This window comes from Cnephaeus nilssonii (assembly GCF_951640355.1).
Source record: "Cnephaeus nilssonii genome assembly, chromosome: 8".
Lineage (NCBI taxonomy): Eukaryota > Metazoa > Chordata > Mammalia > Chiroptera > Vespertilionidae > Cnephaeus > Cnephaeus nilssonii.
In genome coordinates, this window is record NC_137079.1 from 34,031,094 (window position 1) to 34,055,657 (window position 24,564).

The 24,564-nt window shown below is 40.4% G+C and overlaps 1 protein-coding gene across 1 annotated transcript; it reads left to right on the forward strand.

The window, feature by feature from the left end:
- The first annotated feature begins 1,026 nt into the window (after positions 1-1,026).
- Positions 1,027-24,564, forward strand: ARGLU1 (arginine and glutamate rich 1). Its single transcript, XM_079778616.1, has 4 exons — positions 1,027-1,619; positions 8,964-9,189; positions 11,480-11,563; positions 23,728-24,564. Exons 1-4 carry the CDS (start codon positions 1,273-1,275, stop codon positions 23,890-23,892), a joined length of 822 nt encoding a protein of 273 aa, XP_079634742.1. The 5' UTR covers positions 1,027-1,272; the 3' UTR covers positions 23,893-24,564.

Below are 24,564 nucleotides of genomic sequence, written 5' to 3' on the forward strand. Positions count from 1 at the left end.
CTTTCAAGGTTTTCTTTATAATTCATGACTGTGTTATTTTCCATATAACATTTAAAATTATTTAGTTAGTTGTAATTCATCCTCAAGAGAATTTGGCTCTCTGATGGAAATTGTGCTAATTTTGTCATTTGACTTGGGAAGAACTGGCATATTTTTGATACTGATTTTTCACTCAAAAAAGGGGCATATTTTTTATTTACTCAGGTTTTGTTTCTGACTTTCAACAAAGGTTTAGGGATTTCATCATCAGGATCTTTTAACTTGTTAAATTTGATTCCAAAGTATTTTGTAGTTTTTGTTGCCATTGTGGAGAAAATGTTTTTATTTCACTTTTCATAGGTTATTGCTTGTTTAAAAGGACAGTAGCAGTTTGTTGTACTATGTAGGATTACAGCTTTCCTGGCTAGGGCTTGGTGGGGTTACTGGTTATGTGCAAGGATTTCGCACACTCCTGCTCTGCCACCTGCTCGCTGTGTGACCTGGGCAACTTTACCCTCTGGACGTCAGCGTACCCATCCCTAAAATGAGAATTAAACACCTGTTAATAAATGCAAAGCATTTAAAAAAAATGGCACATGGAGGCCTATATAAAGCATAGGCTCCCACTTATCAAAGCCTATTTTATCTCCTGTAAACCTCACAACCACCTCAGAAAGTGTGGTTATCTCCACTGTACAAATGAGGAAGCCAAGCTCAGAGAGGCAAGTGATCTGCTAAAGGTCACTCTGATGTAACTTAGGGCGGCCTGACAAAACCAGATCCTAGAAAAATAAAGCAGTCAATTCATGCCAAGACATGATTTCGTTCGCACCACAACGTATTAGGTTCATTCTTAAAAGGTGTTGGCATCTTACCAGAAAGCAAAAGTGTACTATGAGCTGAAGCCAGGGACTTCGGCTCTTGCGCTTTGGGAGGGGCGCGGGGGCTGGCGGAAGGAGCCGAGCGCACTCGGAAACGCTCGCCTCGCCTTCGGCAACAATCGCCCGGGGGCGGGGCTCGCGCGACAGCGCGTTCCGCGCGGGGCATTGTGGGAAGGGCGGCCGGTGCAGCATCGGCTGCCATCTTAGTAACTCCTGGTGTTGCGGCCTTGTCTTTGGAGGTGGCCTTCGTGGCGGCCGTGCACCTGAGGGAGTGACGGAAAGTCAGCTGGCTGACAGTCTTCCTTCCCCCGGCTTCGGCGAGACGGCCAGCCTGCGTCCGGAGGCCCAGGCGAGAGCGTCCAGGCGCGTGCGGGTCTGAGGCCAGCGGTTAGGCACAGCGCCGCCCGGAAGGATGGGCCGGTCTCGGAGCCGCAGCTCGTCCCGCTCCAAACACACCAAGAGCAGCAAACACAACAAGAAGCGGAGCCGGTCCCGGTCGCGGTCCCGAGACAAGGAGCGCGTGCGGAAGCGCTCCAAGTCCCGGGAGAGTAAACGGAACCGGCGGCGGGAGTCGCGGTCCCGCTCTCGCTCCACCAACACGGCGGTGTCCCGGCGCGAGCGGGACCGGGAGCGCGCCTCGTCCCCGCCCGACCGCATCGACATCTTCGGGCGCACGGTGAGCAAGCGCAGCAGCCTGGACGAGAAGCAGAAGCGAGAGGAGGAGGAGAAGAAAGCCGAGTTCGAGCGGCAGCGAAAAATGTGAGCGCCCGCGGGGGAGGGGCGGGGGGGGTGGGGAATGGGGAATGAAGGCCGCGCCGGGGGGCTGCGGAGGGAGGCGGAGGGTCGCGAGGACCCTCCGGAGAGCCTGGGGCAGGACCTGCCCAGGAGTGGGATGGGGAGGAAAATAGTGGGACTTGGGCAGGATAGGCGTAGAGGGGAGCACGCGATTTTGGCGCGAGAGGGTGGAGAGTGCAGGAAGCAGGGGGTGGAGTTCCGCGTGGGGCTGGAGAGCTGCGTGGCCGCGAGCGCTAGCAATGAGCCAGCCCGGAGACGTGTTGGGAGAGCTTTTGCAGACCCGCAGGAGGAGAGCAGGAAGGAATTCACCCGTGGGATGCAGATCGCAGCTGCCCAGAGCATTGCATTGCCGCTTACATTTGGGACTGGGCTTCTCCGAAATAAGATACTTTTTTAGGTCTAGGTCCAACAGTACCCCCTCACCCCCAAATCCATTCTATTTTAATGTCTTCCTAGTAGTTTCAGATGTCGCGGCTGCTTTTCCGTTTTTGATTTTGTTATTTGAGGTGTAAAAACAAATTGTACCCACCTTTAAGTGTGCGGTACAGTCAGTTTTGACGCTTGCATTCATCTGAGTTAACACCATCCCAATCAGTCTGCTCTTAACTGCTAACTGCTTTTATTTAGCTTTGAATTACATGCTTCTGTAGCAAACTTCGGTACAGTTTTGACATTCGTTTCCCCTTGTAGTGTACTTGATGTTTTAGACTTTGCTCACATGCAGAAAGTCTTGTTGGGTAAAATGTATTTCTCAAGTATCTTTTGATTCAAGGGTAGGTGTAAATAATACCTAAGGAACTTTTGCGTTTAAAATGTAGCATTTAGTTTTGGTACTCTGCTCTGGATAATTCCTTTCCCACAGTTAGGTTGGAAGGTAGAGTTGGATATGTTCACTTCCGCTATTTAACTAGCTGTCTTCCTCCGTTCTTCAGTGCATGTTTAAAAATGCTCGTGAGGCAGGAACTTTAAAATTTTCCTGAGACAATTTTCCTTTAGTTGATGTGTACTAAATTGTCTGGGTTTTTTTTTTCATTTTTGTGCATTTAGGTTTGTGTTAATGTAGATTTTTCAGCAAAACTTGTTTCTAAGAGCAAAGTTATTAAGAGGTAGGGGACTGGAACACTAATATTACATAGAATACAGTACCTGGAGAGATATTTTGCTGCATTCTTTTAAAATGTTAAGCAATGCTTTCATCTTTCCTTTATTTTTCAGAACTTTCAGTGATATATATGAAAACCAAGTACAAGTAATTGTTTCACAACAAACCTTGATTATATAGAACCCAGGTTTTTGGTCTGGAACAAGATTAACTCTAAAGATGTAGCTCTCAAATAACTATCAACAGATGGATATTTTTTAAAATTGCCTAAGATATTGCATACGTTTTTCATGTAAAAGCAAAGGAGACCTCCAAAGACACTTTCCATTCGCTAGAAAGCTAAGACTTGTAGGACAAGTGAAAGGAAATGTGGTATGCTAAGAATAGTTAGAATCATTTAGCAGTGAGCAACACATAAATAGCAGAGAAGTCCAGGGATGAAACTCGGAAAATAGAGCAGCTATGTAGTTCCGAGTTGATAGGAAAAGCAAACTACCTTTAGCATTTATAAAGGAAGGAATGGGCAGAGCTAGCAACCACCTGTACACTGAATTCGTGTGTCATGCTGTGGGCACTACTTAATATGGTCTATTGCCTTTGAAATAATGCAAAGGAAATAAGGGAAAGACCCAGGTTTTGAAGCCATGAGAATGGGCAGAACTCTGCTGTTTGCAAATCCCTATTGGTTAGCTCATTCAACTACCCAATTTATGGAGCATTTACTGTGCCAGGCAGTGTACTAGGTGCTGTTAATATAAAGATTGACCCCTCTCCAAGATCTTGATCTGACTGGAAGACATAAGTACCAATTCAGTGATAGTGACGTGACTGTAGAAAGGAAGAAGTATCTTGGATGGGTCAACACTTTAGTTCTCCTAAGGAATGAGTGGTGGATAAAAATAGAGATTGTCAGGGTAGGCCTAGAAGGATACTTGTGGAGTAAAAAGGTGAATGTTAATTGGAACATGAAGTTCTATAAATACTAAAGTCATGGAGTAACTGTAAAGGTCAAGTAGAAGCAGGGAATCATGGGAAGGGTCTTGTATGCCATATTAGGGAGCTTGGATTTCACCCTAGAAACAGAAAAGGTTTTAAGCAGATAAATGACATGAGGCCTTTTATAAAAAAACAACAACAAACAGATCCCTGATTGCTGTATAGGGTAGAAACTAGTTATAGTAAGTCCACACAGGAGTAGTGGGGGGGCAGTTGTGGGAATGCTAAAGAGAGATTTAAACATTTAGAACAAATAAAATTGGATGTGAAACATAGGGAAAGAAAGCAGTAATAATGTTGGTTCATGTTTATATTGTGGCTATTACATCTCAGCCACCAAATGTTTAACTACTGTCTCAGACACCGGTTAAAATGTCAGAAACCAGTGGAGAGAAATGAGGGAAAAATCAAAGGGAGTTTCTATTTCACACTTTCACTTTGGGCACTAATTTTTGGATATAGTTGGTTTACACAAGGTTCATATAGGGACAAACCTGGGGGAACCTTGAGAATGGAATGACCCCTGGAGAGGGTGGAAAAGAGCAGTTAGTTCCAGGGACTGAAAGAACCTTAGGGAATGTTTGTATTTTCAATTGGGTTGGGTAAGGGGAAGCTGAGAAAAGGTACCAGAAGAACGCCTAGTGTCAAGTGTACCTTCAAGAGGTCCAGTGTGCAATGGAGAGAGACAGCAAAATTAGAATCTTTCTGTTGGGCTTAACTAATTAGAAAGTTTGTGGTAAGGATGGAAACCAGATTGCCTTGCCATTTTAACAATTCTGAGGCCTTGAATAAATTACCTACCTGTAAGTTTGATTTCTTATCTGAAACAAAGATACTTGTCTTGCTTATTGTGAAGATTAGAAATTGTGCATTTAAATTATCAAAACAATGCTTGGCATATAATGGGCCTCAATAAGTAATATTGTTTAATATAATTTATGTAAATGCAGCCATATTGAGCCTGGTGAATTTAAGAAGTGATCTTACAAGTTACAATCTTAATGCAATAAAAGATTTTAAAAGATTTTTCCCCCTTGTTTTTGCATAGCTAATTCACCTGGTTCAAAATTCGGTTCAAAAGCTCAGCCTCTCCTCCCCGAGTCCGGGCCATTTAGTGTGGCTCCCTTTCTGCCCTCCCCTGCACCCTTATTATCATTTTCATATGTTATCTTTGAGATGCTGTATGCATGTTGTATTAACTGATGAAAAGTGGGCAGCTGAAAATGACTTGCAGCAAATCAGGAAAATGGTAATTGGCGATATCTAGATTCCAGAAGGCTTAGTGTTTAACTGCATAACCAATTGGGAGCCTGCTAAGTTAGAATATCTAAACGGAACATGGGATCTGTATGAGTGTTTATTTGAAGAGAATACTTGAACTTGTTGTGAGAGCAGCATTTGTAAGCAAATTTAGTAGATGGAACTATGTATTTGGGGGAGGTGAGGGCATCAGGGCATACAATCTAGCTGGTATTGATAAGATTTTATGAATTTTTAAAATAATTATTTTGGTATTTAGATCGTTGTGTATGCCTTTGTCTCTCACTTTGGTCCTGGAGAAACAATTGAAGGGTAGTATAGGGCTTAAGATCATTAGCTTTGGAGTCTACCCAGATTGAGAATCATCTTTTAGCTTGTGCAATGAGGTATAGCCCAGTTAGTAAACTGCTTAGCCTCAGGAACCATCAAAGATGTATGTAGATGATGACATCCTATATAATAAAAGGCTAATAAGCAAATTGTCCCCTCGTCCGACTGGGAGTTCAACCTGGAGTTCGACCAGGGGGCAGGGTCGGCTCGCCCCCGGTTGGCCTCCCCCACCCTGATGGGGCAGGCAGGCTGGACCCCACCTGTGCAGGAATTCGTGCATCAGGCCTCTAGTGGTATATAAAGCTGTTGGCAGAGTATTTGGTACCTAGTCAATACTTAGTAAATGTTGTTTGGTAATATTATGAAGCAGTTCTGAGAATTAAGCTCCTAGAGTTGAGTTCATACATTTTAAAGACATTTTAAAATAATGTTTCAGGCTGCTCTGTACAAATTCATGATCTCCTTTAGCTGCTGTTTCTCTGGGCTCTTGATATTTTAATAGTTGCCATTTTAAAATAGATTGTGACTAGTGTTTTTAAGACACCTGAGATCATGGAGAAAAAGGAGACCTAATGTTATGCCATTTTCGTTGAAAAACTTGAAAATTTTGATCATCTCTTTCATCAGTGCCCCAAAATCTAGGCAAGGAAATGGACTCTGCAGAAGAGCTTGAGGAAAAGATTAGAGAGATAAAAGAACATCAAGAGACTGACAATTCCTATGTCAAAAGTTTTAGGGAGTGGATAGGCAATGATATTAGATGATACATCTTTTATAAGGTAACAAAAGTGCTTATTTGTTTTAAGAAAGTTTCAGTGCCTCTTATGAGTTAGTGTAATAGCTGCTTTATCATTGATTATGGTAAATTTGTCATCAATAAAGATTAACTCATGCTTAATTCAGTTGTACAAGTGCCCTTTGGTTTTCTGAATTCAGTGTTATGTATGGTGAGGAGAATTAAAGCAATATTAGATTTTAGCTCTTTCAGCACTAGATCTAAAAATTGATTTAAAAAATTTTTTTTCTAATTTACTGGAGTAGCAATTTTAACCTTACCAAGAATAACAGCAACAACAAAGATTATGTTCTTGATACTACTTTGGGGGGGGGGGGGGGGAAACAGTTCTGTTGTAGGGCTGTAACCTTCCTAGCCTGTCTCCCAGTTGGACACAGCAGCAAGGCTTAATTATAGTCATGGTGGGCTGCTCTGTGGCTCCTCTAGGAACAAAGGGAGATAAGCAGCCTTGTGAGAAATTCTATGAGGCCATTTCTCATCCTCCCTGTATTAGTTGAGCTTGGGACTTTCCACTTGCCCTCCCCTTCAGGCTATAAAACTGCTGAGCTGTAGTTAGAATTTACTTCTTAGCAGCAGAGCAACCCACCACCTGTGCTTGTGGTACCTGTCACCCAGCCCCTGTGGTTTGGTATCCATCAGTGGGAGCAGAGACATGGGGGAGCTAATACCATGCTGATCTGGCTTTTGCTGTAAGTGATAAACTGAATTTATTTAGGCTCCTTTTCTCCTTGCTTGCTTACATACTTATCTATGGAAATGAGGCCCTATTAGCCCTTGTGCTGTTGCTATTACTTACAAACTGGTTGACAAAAACCCTGAATCTGTATCAGGTCTTTTTACCTTTACCAAATTTCTAAGTTAATTTGGCAACTTTTCTGTTGATAAGCTAACCAAAGCTTTTTCCTGTTCTTTTCCTTCTTTTTTACTTTACATGGAAAATTTTAATTGGAACTTTTTACATTGTCCTTCCTTTAAGAGTTGAATTGTACCATTATAAAGTTTCTTCTTAGGTTTCTCTACATTTACTAATTGCATAAGAATCAACTAACAAAATATGTATATATGGGTGTGTATACTTTTAAAACTTTGTGTTATGAAAACTTTCCAACTTAATGCAAAAGTAGAGAGAATATTATAAAGCTTAATACACCCGTCATCCAGATTTAGCAGCTGTCAGTCTTACTTGTTTTATCTTTTATTTATTTTTTTCTGGATGAAGTAGAGAAACAAAAATTTTCTATTTGAAATGTAGTTTAATTTCCATTGAAATTGCTGCCTGATTTCCTTTAGACATTCCTAGCTATTTTTAATGTTGGGATAGGTATCTATTCTCTTACTGAGCTGCTATAATGTTTATATCCTAATGCTGTGTTTTATTGGATATTAAAAAGGAGTTAAAGAAAATTTTAGTTAGAGCATGTTAGGCTTTTGTGCCTTTTTAAAATAAAAATCACTAATGTAGTGGTGGGGAGTAGTTATTAAAAAAAAAAAAGCAACACAGTGTGGTGATGGCCGGAGGGAAGGAAGGGCGGGGGCTGGGGAGAGGTGGGCAAAGTGGGGGGAAATGGGGGCATCTGTAATAGTGTCAGTAATAAAAAGAAAGTTAAAAAATGAAATAATCTCCAAAATAGATTTTTAAAATTCCTAGAAATTAAAAGAAATTATGCTTTTTCAAGTAGCTACTATCTTGACAGAAAAAAAAAGTAGAGATTTTAAATGCAAAAATAACTTTCACATGAATCAGAATGTGAAAGGTAAATCAGTATTAGGATGGTATCACTGTGAGTAAGTAACAGGAATTAAGAATGAAAGCGCTAGAGTGGAAATTGAATCACCCCCCAAAATATAGTTGAAGTGGATTTGTGTGTTTAATGCTCACTTTATTAAACAAAGAAACCAGTGAAATTAATTTTAATATATTTCCAGTCTATCTCAAAATATTGTCATTTGATGTAATCAAATCAAGATATGAGGTCTTTTTTGTGTTTTGGTTTTCAATTCAACCTAGATATGTGTGAGGCAATCATTGGACACCAGTGGTATAAACAAGGTTTCCACTATACTGACTTGATAAATGATAGTACTTTCAGTGCAGAATTTTAAGTAAGTTGATTCATAATATCAAAATGGAGTTAAATAAATCAGTATTATGGTTCATTGGGCTTTTTAATAGAACTGATGATACATTTTTTATCCACTTTCCATCTCTAGAAGAACTTTTAATTGAAAACCAATTAAATAAAGAAAAGATACAGTAAAGTTCAGAATCTGAGTAAGGTATATTTTCACTAAAAAGTTATACAACGATTGCCTTGGCATTCTGAAACTCTTTGAGTCTGTATTCTGACTTGGCCTGGAGCGAGAAGAGGGTAATGAGTTTTGCTGGTCTGAATTACTAGTATTTGCTACATAATGATTGTTCCTGACTTCTTTGCAGCTCAACCCTTAAACTGGGTGGATTGGTAAATGAGCAAATCCATATACTCATATTTACAGTTTGTCTTTTCATTGTAAAGTTGATAACAAAAGTGGATTTCCTGTTTCACATTTGCTCTACATTTCTAAATAAAAACTGGTGAATTAAGCTCTTGTATATACTGTCTTTAATTTCAGAAAGTGATGGAATAAAACATGCTTTTATGTTTAATTTCTGTATCACTTAACATCATGGTTTCTATTATATCCTTGAATGTTGCATGAAAATGAATTGTAAAATCATAGAAACCTATAATCAGGCTCAATGTTTTACAGATTTACAGATAGTTTTAATTTTTAGGTTTATTTCTTATATTATCTAAATCATTTTTTCCATTTTGTTTGCTAGCCGGCAACAGGAAATAGAAGAAAAACTCATCGAGGAAGAAACAGCACGAAGAGTGGAAGAATTGGTAGCAAAAAGGGTAGAGGAAGAATTGGAGAAAAGGAAGGATGAAATTGAGCGAGAAGTTCTCCGAAGGGTGGAGGAAGCCAAGCGCATCATGGAAAAGCAGTTGCTCGAAGAACTCGAGCGACAGAGACAAGCTGAGCTTGCAGCACAAAAAGCCAGAGAGGTAACGCTCGGTCGTTTGGAAAGTAGAGACAGTCCATGGCAAAACTTTCAGTTTTGGGTGTGCCTCCTGCTCAGTTCAGAAAGAGATGGAATACAGACTAATTCCTTTCTCATCTAAACTTAACATTGCTGCGAAAGTTAATTTTTTAGCTATTCAGAAGTGCTGACTGATATTTAAAAGTTATTTTCATAAAACATATTCAAGGAAACTTTTTGATTTAATGGAACTGGCTTACATATTTGAGAAGTGTTTGAAACTTTTGCCATGGCTGCAGGACTTACATTCTTTTTTGGGAGGATGGGGGGACACAGGGAGTTGTAAAGGGAAAAGGTTAAAAATCCACCTGTGGTTATGTATTCTTTTCTGTTTATCGTTCTTATTACCTAGACTGTGAGAGGCTTTTTGCCTTCAGTCAGATTAAGAAGAGCAGGGCCTAACATTGAGTGATGAGAGCACCTGCTTTTGATAAATAGGTTTTCTTGCTCCTTTTTTCCCCTTCTTTTATCCCTCATCTCCTGCCCCAAATTCTGCTTCAACACAATGGACTAATTCTAGTGTTTTGATCATAAGGCCCTCCATTTTCCTAATGTGTTTCAAAGAATCTTTTTAGGAAAAATGTCCATATTATTCATCCACTTTTTAGTATCTACTAACAACTCCTTTTTTTCTCTAGAGAGTTATGAAGGAACAGGTTGTCCTTGTCTGGAGTCAAGCTAAACACATGATTTGTTTTATCAGCAGCTGGAGCAGAAGTTGAAAATGTCTTTCTGTGAGACAGTAATTTGCTACTGAAGCTTTATAGCTTATTTGCACTGATTACTCCAGGATCCTAAAACTTGTTGAAAGTCTCTGAAACACACTCAAAGCAAATTACTTTACAGCACTGAGTGTCCCTCAACATAGTTTCCATAGTGAATATGAATTTAATTGGTGTATGCCACTGGAAATCCTATAGTTATATTTTCTTGAATTTAAATATTTGACTCAAAATCTATGCTTCATTGTCATTTTTAGTCCTGGCATTATTGTGGACAAATTGACATTAATTTCTGTTTTCAGTAAGCTTAGCTTTTCAAATGTATTTTCCCTTGTTCTGTCTTTGACTACATATACATGTCTGTATTTGGTGGATATCACAGACTTGATGCAATTGAATGTATGAAATTTTTGTATCAGGGCTTTTAATTATGAAGATATTTTTGGAGTAATGGTGCTGTGTTGTAGCGAGTTATTAATCATAGGAAGATCTTTTTCTCTTCATGTGCTTTTTGTTTCATATTAACAATATTTTTTTTTACACGGACACTACCCTCTGCCAGTCTTTCCAAATATTAAAATCATTTGAGTATGTATGCTGTGATCTTAACACTGCCCAAACCATCGAGCAATCTTCATATAGTTTGCATTATAAAAATCTCATTAAATTCTCCAAGAAAATATAAACTACAGAATTTTATTTCCTGACTATGCACCCCATGGATTCCTGAATTTCAGTTCAGACTGTAGATGACAAGATAAGCTGCCTTTAGAAATTGTCAACATCTGAATGTTAAGTCCATTTTCCCCATGGAAGAAGCCCTTAGTTCCATGAAGTATGGATTACCATTTGTATTTTTCACTAACAGTAAATGTATTTTTCTTATTAATTGTTTGCCTTAGGAATGATGAATTACATTTTTTGTTCCTTCTTACCATAAACATCTGCATTCCTCAGCTCAGCCTTCCTTGTATGTTGTTTATAAATGGTTGAGCTGCTGATGCAGGTATTGCCAAGCTAACAGTACAAATCATTTTAAAGAGGAAGCTGGCGTGTATGGCAGCCGAGGAGCACACTCTGCAGGACACTGGACAAGACAGTAAATATTCAACTTTTAATGCTGATTAAAGGAGTATAGGTAAAGAATACGTAGGTATACATAATTGGTGAGACAAATATTCACTTTATTTATATTTTATATTATTTTTTTTTAATTTGGTAAATACTATTCCAGTTTTGTTAGTTGTCCTTGTTGATTTGTGTGATATTAAAGTACTAGTAATAATGGCCAGGAAACTATCAATTAGGGAGGGTTTAGTCGGTTGCTGTTTGGACTGGGAGGGATGATTGAAATTTAGGGTTAGAAACAAATTTTAGTGGCTGCACAGTTTATCATTTGTCAGACAGAAGGTAGCTTTATATAAAGCTACCCTGTAAATCAGATCAAAAAAGTTCAGAGGAAGATTAGTAAATATTTATCAATAAAATTAAACATTTTGTTTTTCTAACATCTTAACATGTCCTCCCCTTTAGGAGGAAGAACGTGCAAAACGTGAGGAGCTAGAGCGAATACTGGAAGAGAATAACCGAAAAATTGCCGAAGCACAAGCCAAACTGGTATGTATAAAGCATACCTGGATAATATTTTTTTAATAAGTTTGATTTTTTAAAATATATTTTTATTGATTTCAGAGAGGAAGGAAGAGGGAGAGAGAGAGAGAAACATCCATGATGAGAGAAAATCATGGATCGGCTGTCTCCTGCAAGTCCCCCATTGGGGATCAAGCCCACAACCCAGGCATGTGTCCTTGACCAGAATCGAACCTGGGACCTTTCAGTTCGCTGGCCGACGCTCTATTCACTGAGCCAAACCAGCTAGGGCTGAATAATATTTCTTTGTTTTTTTTTCTTCTGAATTTTGTTGAATAACTTCGTGCTCTATGATTATTAGTTCTCAGGGTCATTTTAAGGTATTTGAGGCAAGAGTGGAATAGTTGACTAGAATTTAGCTACTGTGTTCCAGAGTAATCTATTTGGGGGACAATCCAGATATTCTAATTAATCTGAAGAAAACTCCGAAATTTGCAGTTGTTTAAAACCGGTTTCCTGGAGAAAATTGTACTACCTTCATTCCCAATTTTTTTTAATTCTAACTTCATTTACACTTCTGTGCCTGAAAAAATGAAAACAGTCTTAAAGGTATTTAAACCAACTAATAAGCAACATTTCACTTTGCATTAGTTGCCTTGTTACCGATTGCTAGACAGAATAGATAGATCATATGTGTGTGTGTGTGTGTATGTATGTATGTATGTGTATATATATATGATAAGTGCACCAGATTAGTAAATTCTTTTTCTTATTCCAAGTTTATAATCTAACAAGTATGGAGAATCAGTTAATTATAACATGATATAGAGATGGAAAAGGTGACAAAGCAATTTTTAAATTTTAAAGAAGCCAACGTAAGGATATTGAGGTAACTTTCTTCCACTTATTTATGCATTCATTGGTTGATTCTTCTGTGTGTCCTGACTGGGGATCAAACCGCCAACCTTTACATATTGGGACAATGGTCTAGCCAACTGAGCTACCTGGCGAGGATGAAATAATTTTTTAAAATTATAAAAGACTGATGAAAGAGAATGCTAGAATTAAAAGTCTATGGACATAAATAATCCAAAAAATGAAGGATAATCAGACATTTCTGTATAGGGGAAAAAATCCTTTTCATCATGAATGTGGCATATGGGTGATTCTACTTCAAAGTAAAAATATAAGTCAGAGATGGAAGGGATTTTACTTTAGGATGAATGAGGGATTAGTGATATTTAGTACCCAGAATGAAGACATGTCTCAGAAGGGACTCTTGGTTCTAGATGTCTAAAAAAGTTTTGTCTATTTAGAAATGTGTTGAAAATCATACAGCCATAGGAAGACATTTGCAGCTAAGTCATATTGATGACTGGAGGGGGAAAAGCAAGTTGCAAGCTCTTGTTAAGTAGTTTAGAAAAAACAAAATTCTGTGACTGTATTTATAAGGGCACTGAAAAAGATCTGGGATGGTATTAGTAATTAACAGTGGATCTCATTGAAGGTGGAAGTGAAAGAGAACCATAGATAATGTATCCATAGTTGATAAGAATATAAAAAAGTTTAAATCATGGAGGTAGTTGGTTCTAGAGCAGGGGTGGGGAACATCTAGCCCACAGGCCATATAAGGCCTGCAAAATCATTTGGTCTGGCCCTGCCAAGGCATTAGGGGTAAGTTAATTAAATGTTTGGCCAAATATAGCAGGCTAGTTTTTAAGTTGATAATTTTGTATGGCCCTCAAATGATGTTATAGGTATCCAAATGGCCCTCGGCAGAGAAAAGGTCCCCCACTCTTGTTTTGGAGCATGATTTTTTAAAAAAGATATTGTGCCCCCCCCCATATAAGAGCCAATGCTGGAAATATCTTAAGCAACTTAGTGAGCACAGTATAATGAATTCTTAGTTAATATTGCTGTCCTGGTTTTTTTGAAGGCCAGAATGGAAGGAGAAGACTTAATTCTGCTTTTTCAGTGAAAAGACCTTAAAATCTGCCTAAGTAGAAAAAGCAATACAAATGGAATGGAGAAGGAATAAGATATATTAAGATATATTGCTACTTATCAATAAGTATTGGGTGGGGCAAAAGTAGGTTTATAGTTCATGTAAAAATACAATAATAATACAAGAATAAACTTGTGTTTTGTGTACTCACAACTATAAACCTACTTAAAAAATGTTTTATTGTTTAAAGTATTTTTCCTGATTGACCGCCCCCGCCCCCGCCACTCCCACCCCTGCGGGCAAGCCCCCACCATCCCAGTGTCCATTGGTTATGCTAATACGCATGCATACAAGTCCTTTGGTTGATCTCTGACCACTTCCCCCCCCCCTCCCCCGCCTTCTCTCTGAGGTTGGACAGTCTGTTCAGTGCTACCTTGTCTCTGGATCTATTTTTGTTCATCAGTTTATGTTGATCATTATATCCCACATATGAGTGAGATCATGTGGTATTTATCTTTCTCTGACTGGCTTATTTCACTTAGCATAATGCTCTCCAGTACCATCCATGCTGTTGCAAATGGTAAAAGTTCTTTCTTTTTTATAGCAGCATAGTATTCCATTGTGTAGATGTACCACAGGTTTTTAATCCACTCATCTGCTGATGGGCACTTAGGCTGTTTCCAAATCTTAACTATGGTAAATTGTACTGCTATGAACATAGGGGTGCATATATCCTTTCTGATTGGTGTTTCTGGTTTCTTAGGATATAATCCTAGAAGTGGGATCACTGGGTCAAATGGGAGTTCCATTTTTAACTTTTTGAGAAAACTCCATACTGTTCTCCACAGTGGCTGCACCAGTCTCCATTCCCACCAGCAGTGCAGGAGGGTTCTTTTTTCTCCACATCCTCGCCAGCACTTGTCCTCGTTGATTTGTTGAAGATAGCCATTTTGATGGGTGTGAGGTGGTACCTCATTGTCGTTTTGATTTGCATCTCTCAGATGATTAGTGACTTCGAGCATGTTTTCATATGTCTTTCAGCCTTCTATATGTCCTCTTTCGAAAAGTGTCTATTTAGGTCCTTTGCCCATTTTTTGATTGGATTGTTTATCTTCCTTTTGTTAAGTTGTATGAGTTCCCTGTAAATTTTGGAGATTAAGCCCTTATCTGAAATAGCATTGGCAAATATGTTCTCCCATGCAGTGAGCTTTCTTGTTGTTTTGTTGATGGTTTCTTTTGCTGTGCAGAAGTTTTTTATTTTTATGTAGTCCCATTTGTTTATTTTCTCCTTAGTTTCCATTGTCCTAGGAGAAGTATCGGTAAAGATATTGCTACAACATATGTCTGATATTTTGCTGCCTATGGAGTCTTCTTAGATTCTTATGGTTTCCCTTCTTACATTTAAGTCATTTAACCATTTTGAGTTTGTTTTTGTGTATGGTGTAAGTTGGTGATCTAGTTTTTTTTGCATGTATCCGACCAGATTTCCCAGCACCATTTATTGAAGAGACTGTCTTGACTCCATTGTATGCTCTTGCCTCCTTTGTCAAATACTAATTGAGCATAATGGCTTGGGTTAAACCTACTTTTGTACCACTCTGTATGTGATAATGTTTCTTGGTGATTACATGTAAGGAGAAAATCTCATTGCAGTTAGGAGGAAGTAAAGTGTGCATCTTAATTTGAGCTTTGAAGGTTGAGCTTTGAAAAGTAAATACAGTATGGTTTGTAAGGCATGGATATTTCTAGAAGAGAGGGGCCCTATAATTGGTATTTAAAACATTGAAACAGAATTTCCAAGCAAGTAGGATAGAATTTCACTTAGGACATAAGAGATTGGATAGTGTAGTGAGTTCACTTTGTGGGTGGCCTGGAATGCCAGATTGTGACTTCTAGAACAAAGCTTGTTAACTTAGTATGCCCTGCCAAGATTTTGATTCCTTGTAACTCTGGGTTGGGTGTCTGGGTGCCTAGGTGTCTAGGGACAGTTTGTCCTCTTTGATTTCATCTAGTAGCCTTTTTGTTTACCCTCATGAACCTTAATTTTCTGTGTGTCTGGGAAAAGATGAGCAAGTATATTACAGAGCAGTATTGCTCAAGTGGTGGTAATTTTTCAGTTTTTGTTTTGTAATTTCAATTAGAGTCCTACTTTTGCATAATACTGTTAAGACAAATAATAGAAAAATAATTGTTTTTAAAGGTTCTAAAACACTTTTAGACCTGTGGATCTATTAGTTTGCAGACTGTCACTGGTCCATGGGCCTTTAGACTAGCACTAGTGGTTCTAGAATATTTGTGTTTGACCTGATAGACTGTGGTAACACTATTCTGACTTCATGTTATCAATAAAACTTCAGTGAAAAGTTATCTTTTGGAAAAAGAAGTTTGGATTTGAGAAATTTTGGTAAGAATTTGGACATAATTAACTAATTTACTTCTTGTGTTCAGTAAAGTTGGAAGCATAAGAAATTATTGTTGATGTTGGAGAAACTTTTTATTTGGTTCTATATGCTTTCAAGGAAAGTAGAATATCCTTTGTGTAGGAGGACACACAAAAAATGTTATTGTAGCCAGGCTGGTGTGGCTCAAATGAACCAGGTCACTGTTCCTCACTGTCCATTTCCTGGGTCAGGGTACATGCTGAGCTAGACCCCCGGTGGGGGTGTACAGGGGACAGCCAATTAGTGATTCTCGCTCATCATTGATGTTTCTATCTCTCCCTCTCCCTTCCTCTCTGAAATCAATAAAAATGTATTTTTTTAAATGTTATTGTATAAAGATTCAAGGCACATATTGAGGTTTCTATTTTTGTTGCCCTTTCATCTTCCTATTGAAAGCCCCATTAAAATCCTATCTAATAAAGAGGGAATATGCTGATTGACCACCACTCCGTCACAAAGATGGCTGCACCCACAGCTGAGGCCAAGTTCCCTTAAGGAGCCTTAACGAGCAATCAGCAGGGACCTGAGGCTATGCTCTCCCCCCGCCCCTGTGGGGCTTGACCAGGGACCTCAGGCTGCTCCCCCTGCCCCAGCGCCAGGCTGGGGGACCTCAGGCTGCACACCCCCCCAGCACCAGGCCAGGGGACCTGAGGCTGCACCCCCCTGCCTGGCGGGGCTTGACAGGGGACCTCAGGCTGTGCTCCCCACCCAGTGGGGCTTGACAGGGGACCTCAAGGTGCACCCCAGTGCTGGGTTGAGGGAACTCAGGCCGCGTCCCCCACCCAGCAGGGCTTGATGGGGGACCTGAGGCTGTGCCCCCCCCTCCCCCCGCCAGTGGGGCTTCATGGGGGACCTAAGACTGCGCCCCCATCCCAGTGCCAGGCCAGGGTACCTGAGGCTGCGCCCCCCCCGCCTGGCGGGGCTTGACAGGGGACCTCAGGCCATGCCCCCCACCCAGCGGGCACTTGACAGGGATCTCAGGCCATGTCCCCCACCTGACGGGGCTTGACTGGGGACCTCAAGGCACGCCCCCCCGCCCCATCTGGGGGACCTCAGGCCATGCCCCCCCGCCCCCCCCCCCTTTCCTGGCGCCGGGCCTGGGGAACTGAGGCTATGCCCCCTGCCTGGCGGGGCTTGACAAGGGTGAGACTGGCCGGGTCTGGATCTAGCCCAATGGGGGAGGGGGGCACCCGGTTTTGGGTCTCACATGATTTTGAGGTGCATGTGGGTGGGTGGGGAATTGACTCTGAGTCCCGCTTTTAATGTGCACGAATTTCGTGCACCGGGCCACTAGTAATAAATATTTAAGAAAGGAAGGGGAATATGATAGTGTTGTAGGCAGCATGGGACTTTAGGTTAGTAGTGCTAGTTTATCTTGTTGAACCAACAGTTTTGAGTTATTTCTTAGTGGCATGATTCCTAATTATAATATTTTTTCCCATCATTCTTATAACTTATATAAAATATTTCTATCTGTATTTTTAAAATTTAATACATGTTTCAGGTAGAGAGTAGTAGATTTCAGTATTCTTATTTGTTAAGAGACTGCTGCAAAGGACTACCTTGATCTAAAACCAGACAGTGTAAGAAGAACGCTTATGATAATTTTTTAGATGGCAGTAAGACCTTTAGGTAAAGGAAGTTGGGGCAGAAGGACAGAAGATACTGAGAGGGATAAATAGGCCCTTCTATAACGGTATGTTTTGCTTTTGTGTATTTCATCTCGCCATTTTTTGGAGTGAGGTGTAGGATTGAAAGCCATCTTTGTGAGACATAACAGGGCCCTGGGTGTAATGACTCTAGTATTATGGGTGCTAGCTTTCTCTTTGGCCTCCATGATGCCTACCACATAACTCTTATAGGAGAACTAAGTATTGTTCGTACTTACACACATGCACATACCTTCCTCCCTCCCCCATTGAGAATAATGCCTTCTGCATAAATTTGAAACAAGAGGGGAAAGAACAGTGTATATTCTCTAGCAAATGGAGTCATCAGGAACGATACAGCAAGTCAGGCAGTTACTGCAGAGAGAGGGTAGGGTTTAGAAGAGTACCAAACAAATACGATATAGGGTCGGACCATACAGATGGATGGGCAGGAAACCCGTTTTTCATCACTTGAGAGCCACTGTATTAAGATGAGAGATGGCTTTGGTTTTTACTAGACAAGTTTACTTTTCCTTTCTTTCTTGTTGTTTGTTTGTTTTTGCCAAGGTGTGATTGAATAACGTTTGTGCTTAATTTAAAGGTATAATAGAACAAAATACAAATATTTAATGTAAAAACAGGATAGTCACCTGTTTAATCCTATCTAATAAAGAGGGAATATGCTAATTGACCATCACACCCTCACAAAAGATGGTGGCACCCACAGCCAATAAGGTGGGAATATGCTAATTGACTGCCACGCCCTCAATGATGGCGGCACCCACAGCCACAAGATGGTGGCGCCCAGTCCCTTCAGCTCCCCAGCCTCCCAGGGCCGGCCTGAGGCGCAGGAGAGCCTCGGATGGCTGCTGCTCAGTTACCCAGGGCTGCCCGAGGCTCAGGTAACCAGGGCTGGCCTAGGCTTGCGCTGCCGGCAGTGGCAGCAGCAGAGGTGTGATGGGGGTGTCACCTTCCCCTGATTGCCGGGTCGCCTCCCGCCCCTGAGGGCTCCCGGACTGTGAGAGGGGGCGGGCAGGGCTGAGGGACCCCCTTCCCCCCCTCCAGTGCATGAATTTTCATGCACCTGGCCTCTAGTTTATTTATAAAAGTTATTCTATTATCAAGTACTTATAAGACACTAGGGGTACCACTGTTACCTGTGGTATTACAGCTGCTGTACACACATACATACTTTTATCTCTTACACACTTGAGTGGCCAGATTATTATGATCTCTGAACGCATAATAATCTGGCCACTCAGTGTATATCATCATCATCATCATATCTAATAAAAGAGTAATATGCAAATTAACCATCACTCCGCCATACACACAAGCCACGCCCACAAGCCAATCAGGAACGAATATGCAAATAAACCCAACCAAGATGGCTACCGATACAGAGAGCAGGAGGGAGGCTTGGGTTTCCCTGGCAATGGAGGAAGCCAAGCTTTCCACCTGCCCTTTCCGGCCTAGGCCTCCACTCAAGGCTATAATGTTTCAATGATAGAAGATACATAAATCCAAACAGAAATGGCGGCAGCCACGGAGCTGGAAAGAGCAGGAGGCTAGGGTTGCCCTCGGCAATGGAGGAAACCAAGCTTTCCTCACACCCTGGCTGGCCCAGGCCTCTGCTTAAGGCTACAAAGTTTCAATTATAGAAGATACATAAATCCCAACAGAAATGGCTGCCGCCACGGAGCAAGCAGAAGGCTTGGCTCCGCTCCAGGCTACAAATTTTCAATTGTAGAAGATAAATAAACCCCAGATACCAGGGCCTCCGCTTGGGTCTCAGGAGGTTTGGCCGGCCTGCAAACCACCACACGCCCCTCGCTCAGGCCACCCCACGCCCCAAGGGAACCCCCACCCTGATCCGGGACACCCTTCAGGGCAAACCAGCTGACCCCCACCCATGCACCAGGCCTCTATCCTATCTAATAAAAGAGTAATATGCAGATTGACCATCACTCCCACACACAAGATGGCTGCCCCCATGTGGACACAAGATGGCCACCACAAGATGGCCAGCAGGGGAGGGCAGTTGGGAGGGGCCAGGCCGGCATAGGAGGGAAGTTGGGGATGACCGGGCCTGCAGGGAAGGGCAGATGGGGGCGGGACCCAGGCCTGCAGTGGAGAGCAGTTGGGGGGGACCAGGCCTGCAGGGGAGGGCAGTTAGGGGTCACCAGGCCTGCAGAGGATGGCAGTTAGGAGTCACCAGGCCTGCAGGGGATGGCAGTTAGGGGCAATCCGGCTGGCAGGGGAGCAGTTAGGCATCAATCAGGCTGGCAGTGGAGTGCTTAGGGGGTGATCAGGCTGGCAGGCAGAAGCAGTTAGGGGCAATCAGGAAGGCAGGCAGGCGAGCAGTTGGGAGCCAACAGTCCTGGATTGTGAGAGGGATGTCAAACTGCCCGGTGGGATCGGGCCTAAACGGGCAGTCGGACATTCCTCGAGGGGTCCCAGATTGGAGAGGGTGCAAGCTGGGCTGAGGGACACTCCCCCCGCCCCATGCACGAATTTCGTGCACCGGGCCTCTAGTCCTATATAATAAAAGGCTAATATGCAAATTGTCCCTTCGACCAGGAGTTTGGCCAGCAAGCAGGCTGGCCAACCGCCCATGTTCCCTCCCCCTGGCCAGGCTGGTCCTGGCCAGGCTGGCTGCACCCCACCCATGCACGAATTCATGCACTGGGCCTCTAATACTCTCTCTCTCTCTCACTGAGTGGCCAGATTATTATGTGTTCAGAGATCATAATAATCAGGCCACTCAGGGTATTTGTGAAACTGAAACTTTTTCTTTATCCAATCTAAAAGTAATTTCAGTGCAGTATAATTAGTATTGTTTGTCTATAAAAGTAGTAACTTTACTTTTAAAATCTTGTTTGTTTTTAATTTTTTGATTAGGTAATGTGATTGCATGATTCAAAAATTTCTTATAGAAAAATAAGCAGTGAAATCTTCTACCTTTTTCCCCTGTCCACCCACTTTCCATTCCCATTTCCAAAAGGTATATTCAATTATGTTTTTATTTTTTTTCCCAGAGTTTATAATGCATTTTTAGGCAGATACAAATACATACATTTTTATTTTCCCCTTTTTGTACAAAAGTAACATATGATACATAGTATTTGGTACTTTGCTTTTCTTAATAGTATAACTTGGATATTTTTTCTATTTTAGTATATAAGGGACTCCTTTTTTTAAAAAAACAGCTTCACAATATTTTGTTTTATAGATCTGTAATTGATAGTTCCATATTGGTGAATATTTGGGTTTTTCAGTCTTTTACAAACTATGTTTGAAATAAATAATTTTGTATAATTTTGCATGTGTGCAAGTTCACTTATAGAATAAATTCCAGAAAATTACATAGCTGGGTAAAAGTACTATGAAGATGCAATTTTAGTAGATTACTCCCAATATACTCTTCATAAGCTGGCATTTGATATTATACTTTTGAATTTCTATCAATATGATAGGGTAAAAAATGCTATTTGTAAATAGATTTCTCTTATGTCTTGATGTTGTGATGTTCAAACCCTTCACTCCCCAAGGTTCTAATCTACTTTCCTCGGGGCTGAATTAGAACCTTAGGGAAAAGTGAGTCTGGGTGTTGGTGAGGGTTTCCCAAGGATATGTGCACTCACTAAGAATCTTTACTTCAATTCAGTTGCACATGCCAGCTCTTACCCCCAAATGTGTGATGATTTATTAAAACTATGGGTAAAGTAATTGGCATATGATTTCACTGAAGATGGTCAGAAGCAGATAATTTTTTATTATAATTACCAGTGAAAGTCTAAGCAGGAGAGAGGTGATTTGAAGTGGATTTTGGCGTGCAGACTGGATTTCAGTAGGAGGAAAAGTGGCATGAGCAAAGGAGGAGGAGGGGAAGCAACATAGAAAGGATAATTTAAAAGAGAATAGTAGAAACAGTTGGGGCCATATAAAAGGAAGTCCTAGGTAGTATGCTATCGTATTTTCCGGCGTATAAGACGACTTTTTAACCCAGGAAAATCTTCTCAAAAGTCAGGGGTCGTCTTATACGCCAGGTGTCATCTTATAGGGCGGGTATATCCCAAACTATATTTTAACTGGAAAAGTTGGGGGTCGTCTTATACGCCGGAAAATACGGTAATTTAGGAAATTAGCCATATTCTGTGCACATTGAAAATCATTGGAAGCTTGAGGGCAGGAGAGAGCAATGCTTAAGAAGGGTGAGACTTGCAGCATTGTGTAGGGTGGATCAAAGGGCAGGGACTGGAAACAGAAACCATTTTAAGTTTGTAAGAGATCTGCCCTGAACAGTTATGGTAACAATTGGAAATGGAAAAAAAACGCTTAGGTGAGAGAACTTAACTTGATGACTATTTGATGTTGTCAGGGAAAGAGGAAGGAGACAGAAAACTATAGTATGTGGATGGCAGTAGGGAACGTAGAAAGGGCTGGTGTATTTTAGGATTAGGCTACTGGAATTTAAATCTTGAACATGCTGAAATTTGAAGGTACCTAGAGTTTTCCCAGGTGTGTGTTCATTAGCCAGCTGAAAATGTAGCTTAGGAAAAAGATCTTAGAGGAAGAAGATATATTTCAGTTCTGTGTTGGATTTTTCACCTTATGAGACTACGAAGACCTAGAAATACATGAAAATCTACTTTTCCATCTTGCCTAACCACCAGATTTCCACTATTATAATTCTGATCTTCCTCATCTCTGACCTTATTTGATCACAGTGGATTTGCCCCCCACTGTCTTATCTTCCACCTTTTAGCCTGTCACCACCACCACCACCCCCATCTGAAAGCAAAAAGTAAAATAAACCTCTTTGTGTTAATTATGTATTTTAAAAAATGGGCTTTTTCTTACCCACAAGATAAAATTTCAACATTTTATCTTGCATTCTGAGTCCATTACCTATCAGTGGAGATAAACAGGAGACTCAAGTTCAAGGGCAGGAGAATGACTGAAGAGAAAGGGCAGGCACTAAACTTATAGTTAGCTTTTGACCATGTAAAAAATAATTTCAGTAGAATTAATGGAGATGGAAGTAATGACATTTTAATATTTGAGTTTTCAAATAGGTAGGCATACAAAGGATGCAGTGAATGTTTAAGATCAAGGTCAGATACGGAAAAAAGGACAACTCATTGATCATTAAGATTAAAAATCCAAGGGTTAGAAAATGTTTTCTCAACTTTGGCACTATTAACATTTGGGGTTAGATAATTCTTTGTTGTGGAGGGCTGTCCCATGCATTATTGTAGGATGTCTTAACAGCATGCCTGTCCTCTATCTGCTAGATGCCAGGAGCCATTTCCCCCATTGTGACAACCAAAATCACCACCACACATTTGCCTGATGTCCCCTGAGAGAGAGGAGTAAAGTTGCACCTGGTTGTAAATTAATAAGGGAGAAGGCATGGATGGTACCTTTGGGGCTCAAGGAGAGACTTGTTGAGGAAGAAGATCATGTGAATGGCCTGTATTTTCTTGGTAAAGAGGGGAAATCTATAGTGAATGCTTAAAGGAAGTTGGTTGCTTGAGACTGAAGGAGTTGAACACACTGCAGGAGTTAATTATACAAGTATCCATTTGAAATTGATAGCATTTTATAGTCAGCTAGGTCAAAAAAGTTTTAACTTTTTTCTCTCCAAGGCCTTTACTATTTCTTGGTTGTATATTGAAAATGTAATGTAGTCCCAGTGAGGATTTCTCCTATAATTTTTTGTATGGCTTGCTAATTATGTATTTAGCTATCATAGTTGGTAGGTAAAATATTCTGAATAAGTCCATACCTTGGTTTGTAATTGACAATCTGTTAATCTAATGGTACTGAAGGTATCTATAAAAATCTGTAACAGGACTAAAAGTATACTGACCTCAAGCATGGCTTGTAGAAATTTTCATTTTCAAAATGTATAAATGCTTTTCTATAATTTCTTTGTTTTTTCTTTAAAAATTAGAAAATGTAGGAGTAATTAATAAATTATCTAATTCTCAATATTTTTCTTCTCACTGTTTGTGTGATGTTAGGCCAAGTTTTATTAAACATACTGTTGTTTGCTTCTATTGATTATAAATTCTCACCTAATTTCCCAAATACCACGAGTGAAAGCCATGAAATTCACAGAATTTTCTACTTTTTACTTCTAACTTTCAGGCTGAAGAACAGTTGAGAATTGTTGAAGAACAAAGAAAGATTCATGAGGAAAGGATGAAACTAGAACAAGAGCGACAACGTCAACAAAAAGAAGAACAAAAAATTATCCTGGGCAAGGGGAAGTCCAGGCCCAAACTGTCCTTCTCCTTAAAAACCCAGGATTAAATTGCAAACTCTGAACTTTTTACAAAGAAAAATGGAAAAACTTTGTATTGTAGCTTCATGTTGAAGTGTTTTTTTTTTTTGTTTTGTTTCATTTTGTTTTGTTTTTTTAATTTGGAAAATCTGGAAAGTTAGCTTGTTCTAATAGGGGCTATGCTCTGCAGTTCCTTTTCTTCCCCCTTAACTTCTATTAAGTGAAATCCTTATCAGATCATTGTTGTCTTCTAAAAAGTGATATATTTTTCACCTGTTTGGATTCTGTGTTAGTGATCTGAAGAAGAGCAGATCACTTTATAAATTGTGGATGGTCTGATAAGGTTTTTACTGACCCACAGACTTCGGAGTTATACTCTGTTTACTACATCATAATGCTGGTTTTGCTGACTTTTTGTTTTTTTATATATTTATAAAAAAAGAAAAAGTTGGTAATTGCATTGGAAGCTCCCGGGGTGTTGTTGGACCTATATGGTGTATTGTTAAATCAGTGTCCTCATGATACTGTTGCTCTTGATGTTCCTGATACAGGTAAGGAAACAGTTGGTCAGCTCTAACACAAAATATATACAGTTCAGTATTGTCTCTGTTCAAATTGTTTTTATTTCACTGACAAAATCAAACCAGCATTCCCCATTGTGTAAATAAATGATTTTGCTGAATAAAGTCGTCTTAAATTCA

Excerpts from the sequence above, each read along its gene's own strand:
- ARGLU1 (XM_079778616.1), top strand. The coding sequence starts at position 1,273 with ATGGGCCGGTCTCGGAGCCGCAGCTCGTCCCGCTCCAAACACACCAAG. Across the intron at positions 9,190-11,479 it reads CAGCACAAAAAGCCAGAGAG|GAGGAAGAACGTGCAAAACG; the intron begins GTAACGCTCGGT and ends CCTCCCCTTTAG. Across the intron at positions 11,564-23,727 it reads CCGAAGCACAAGCCAAACTG|GCTGAAGAACAGTTGAGAAT; the intron begins GTATGTATAAAG and ends TCTAACTTTCAG.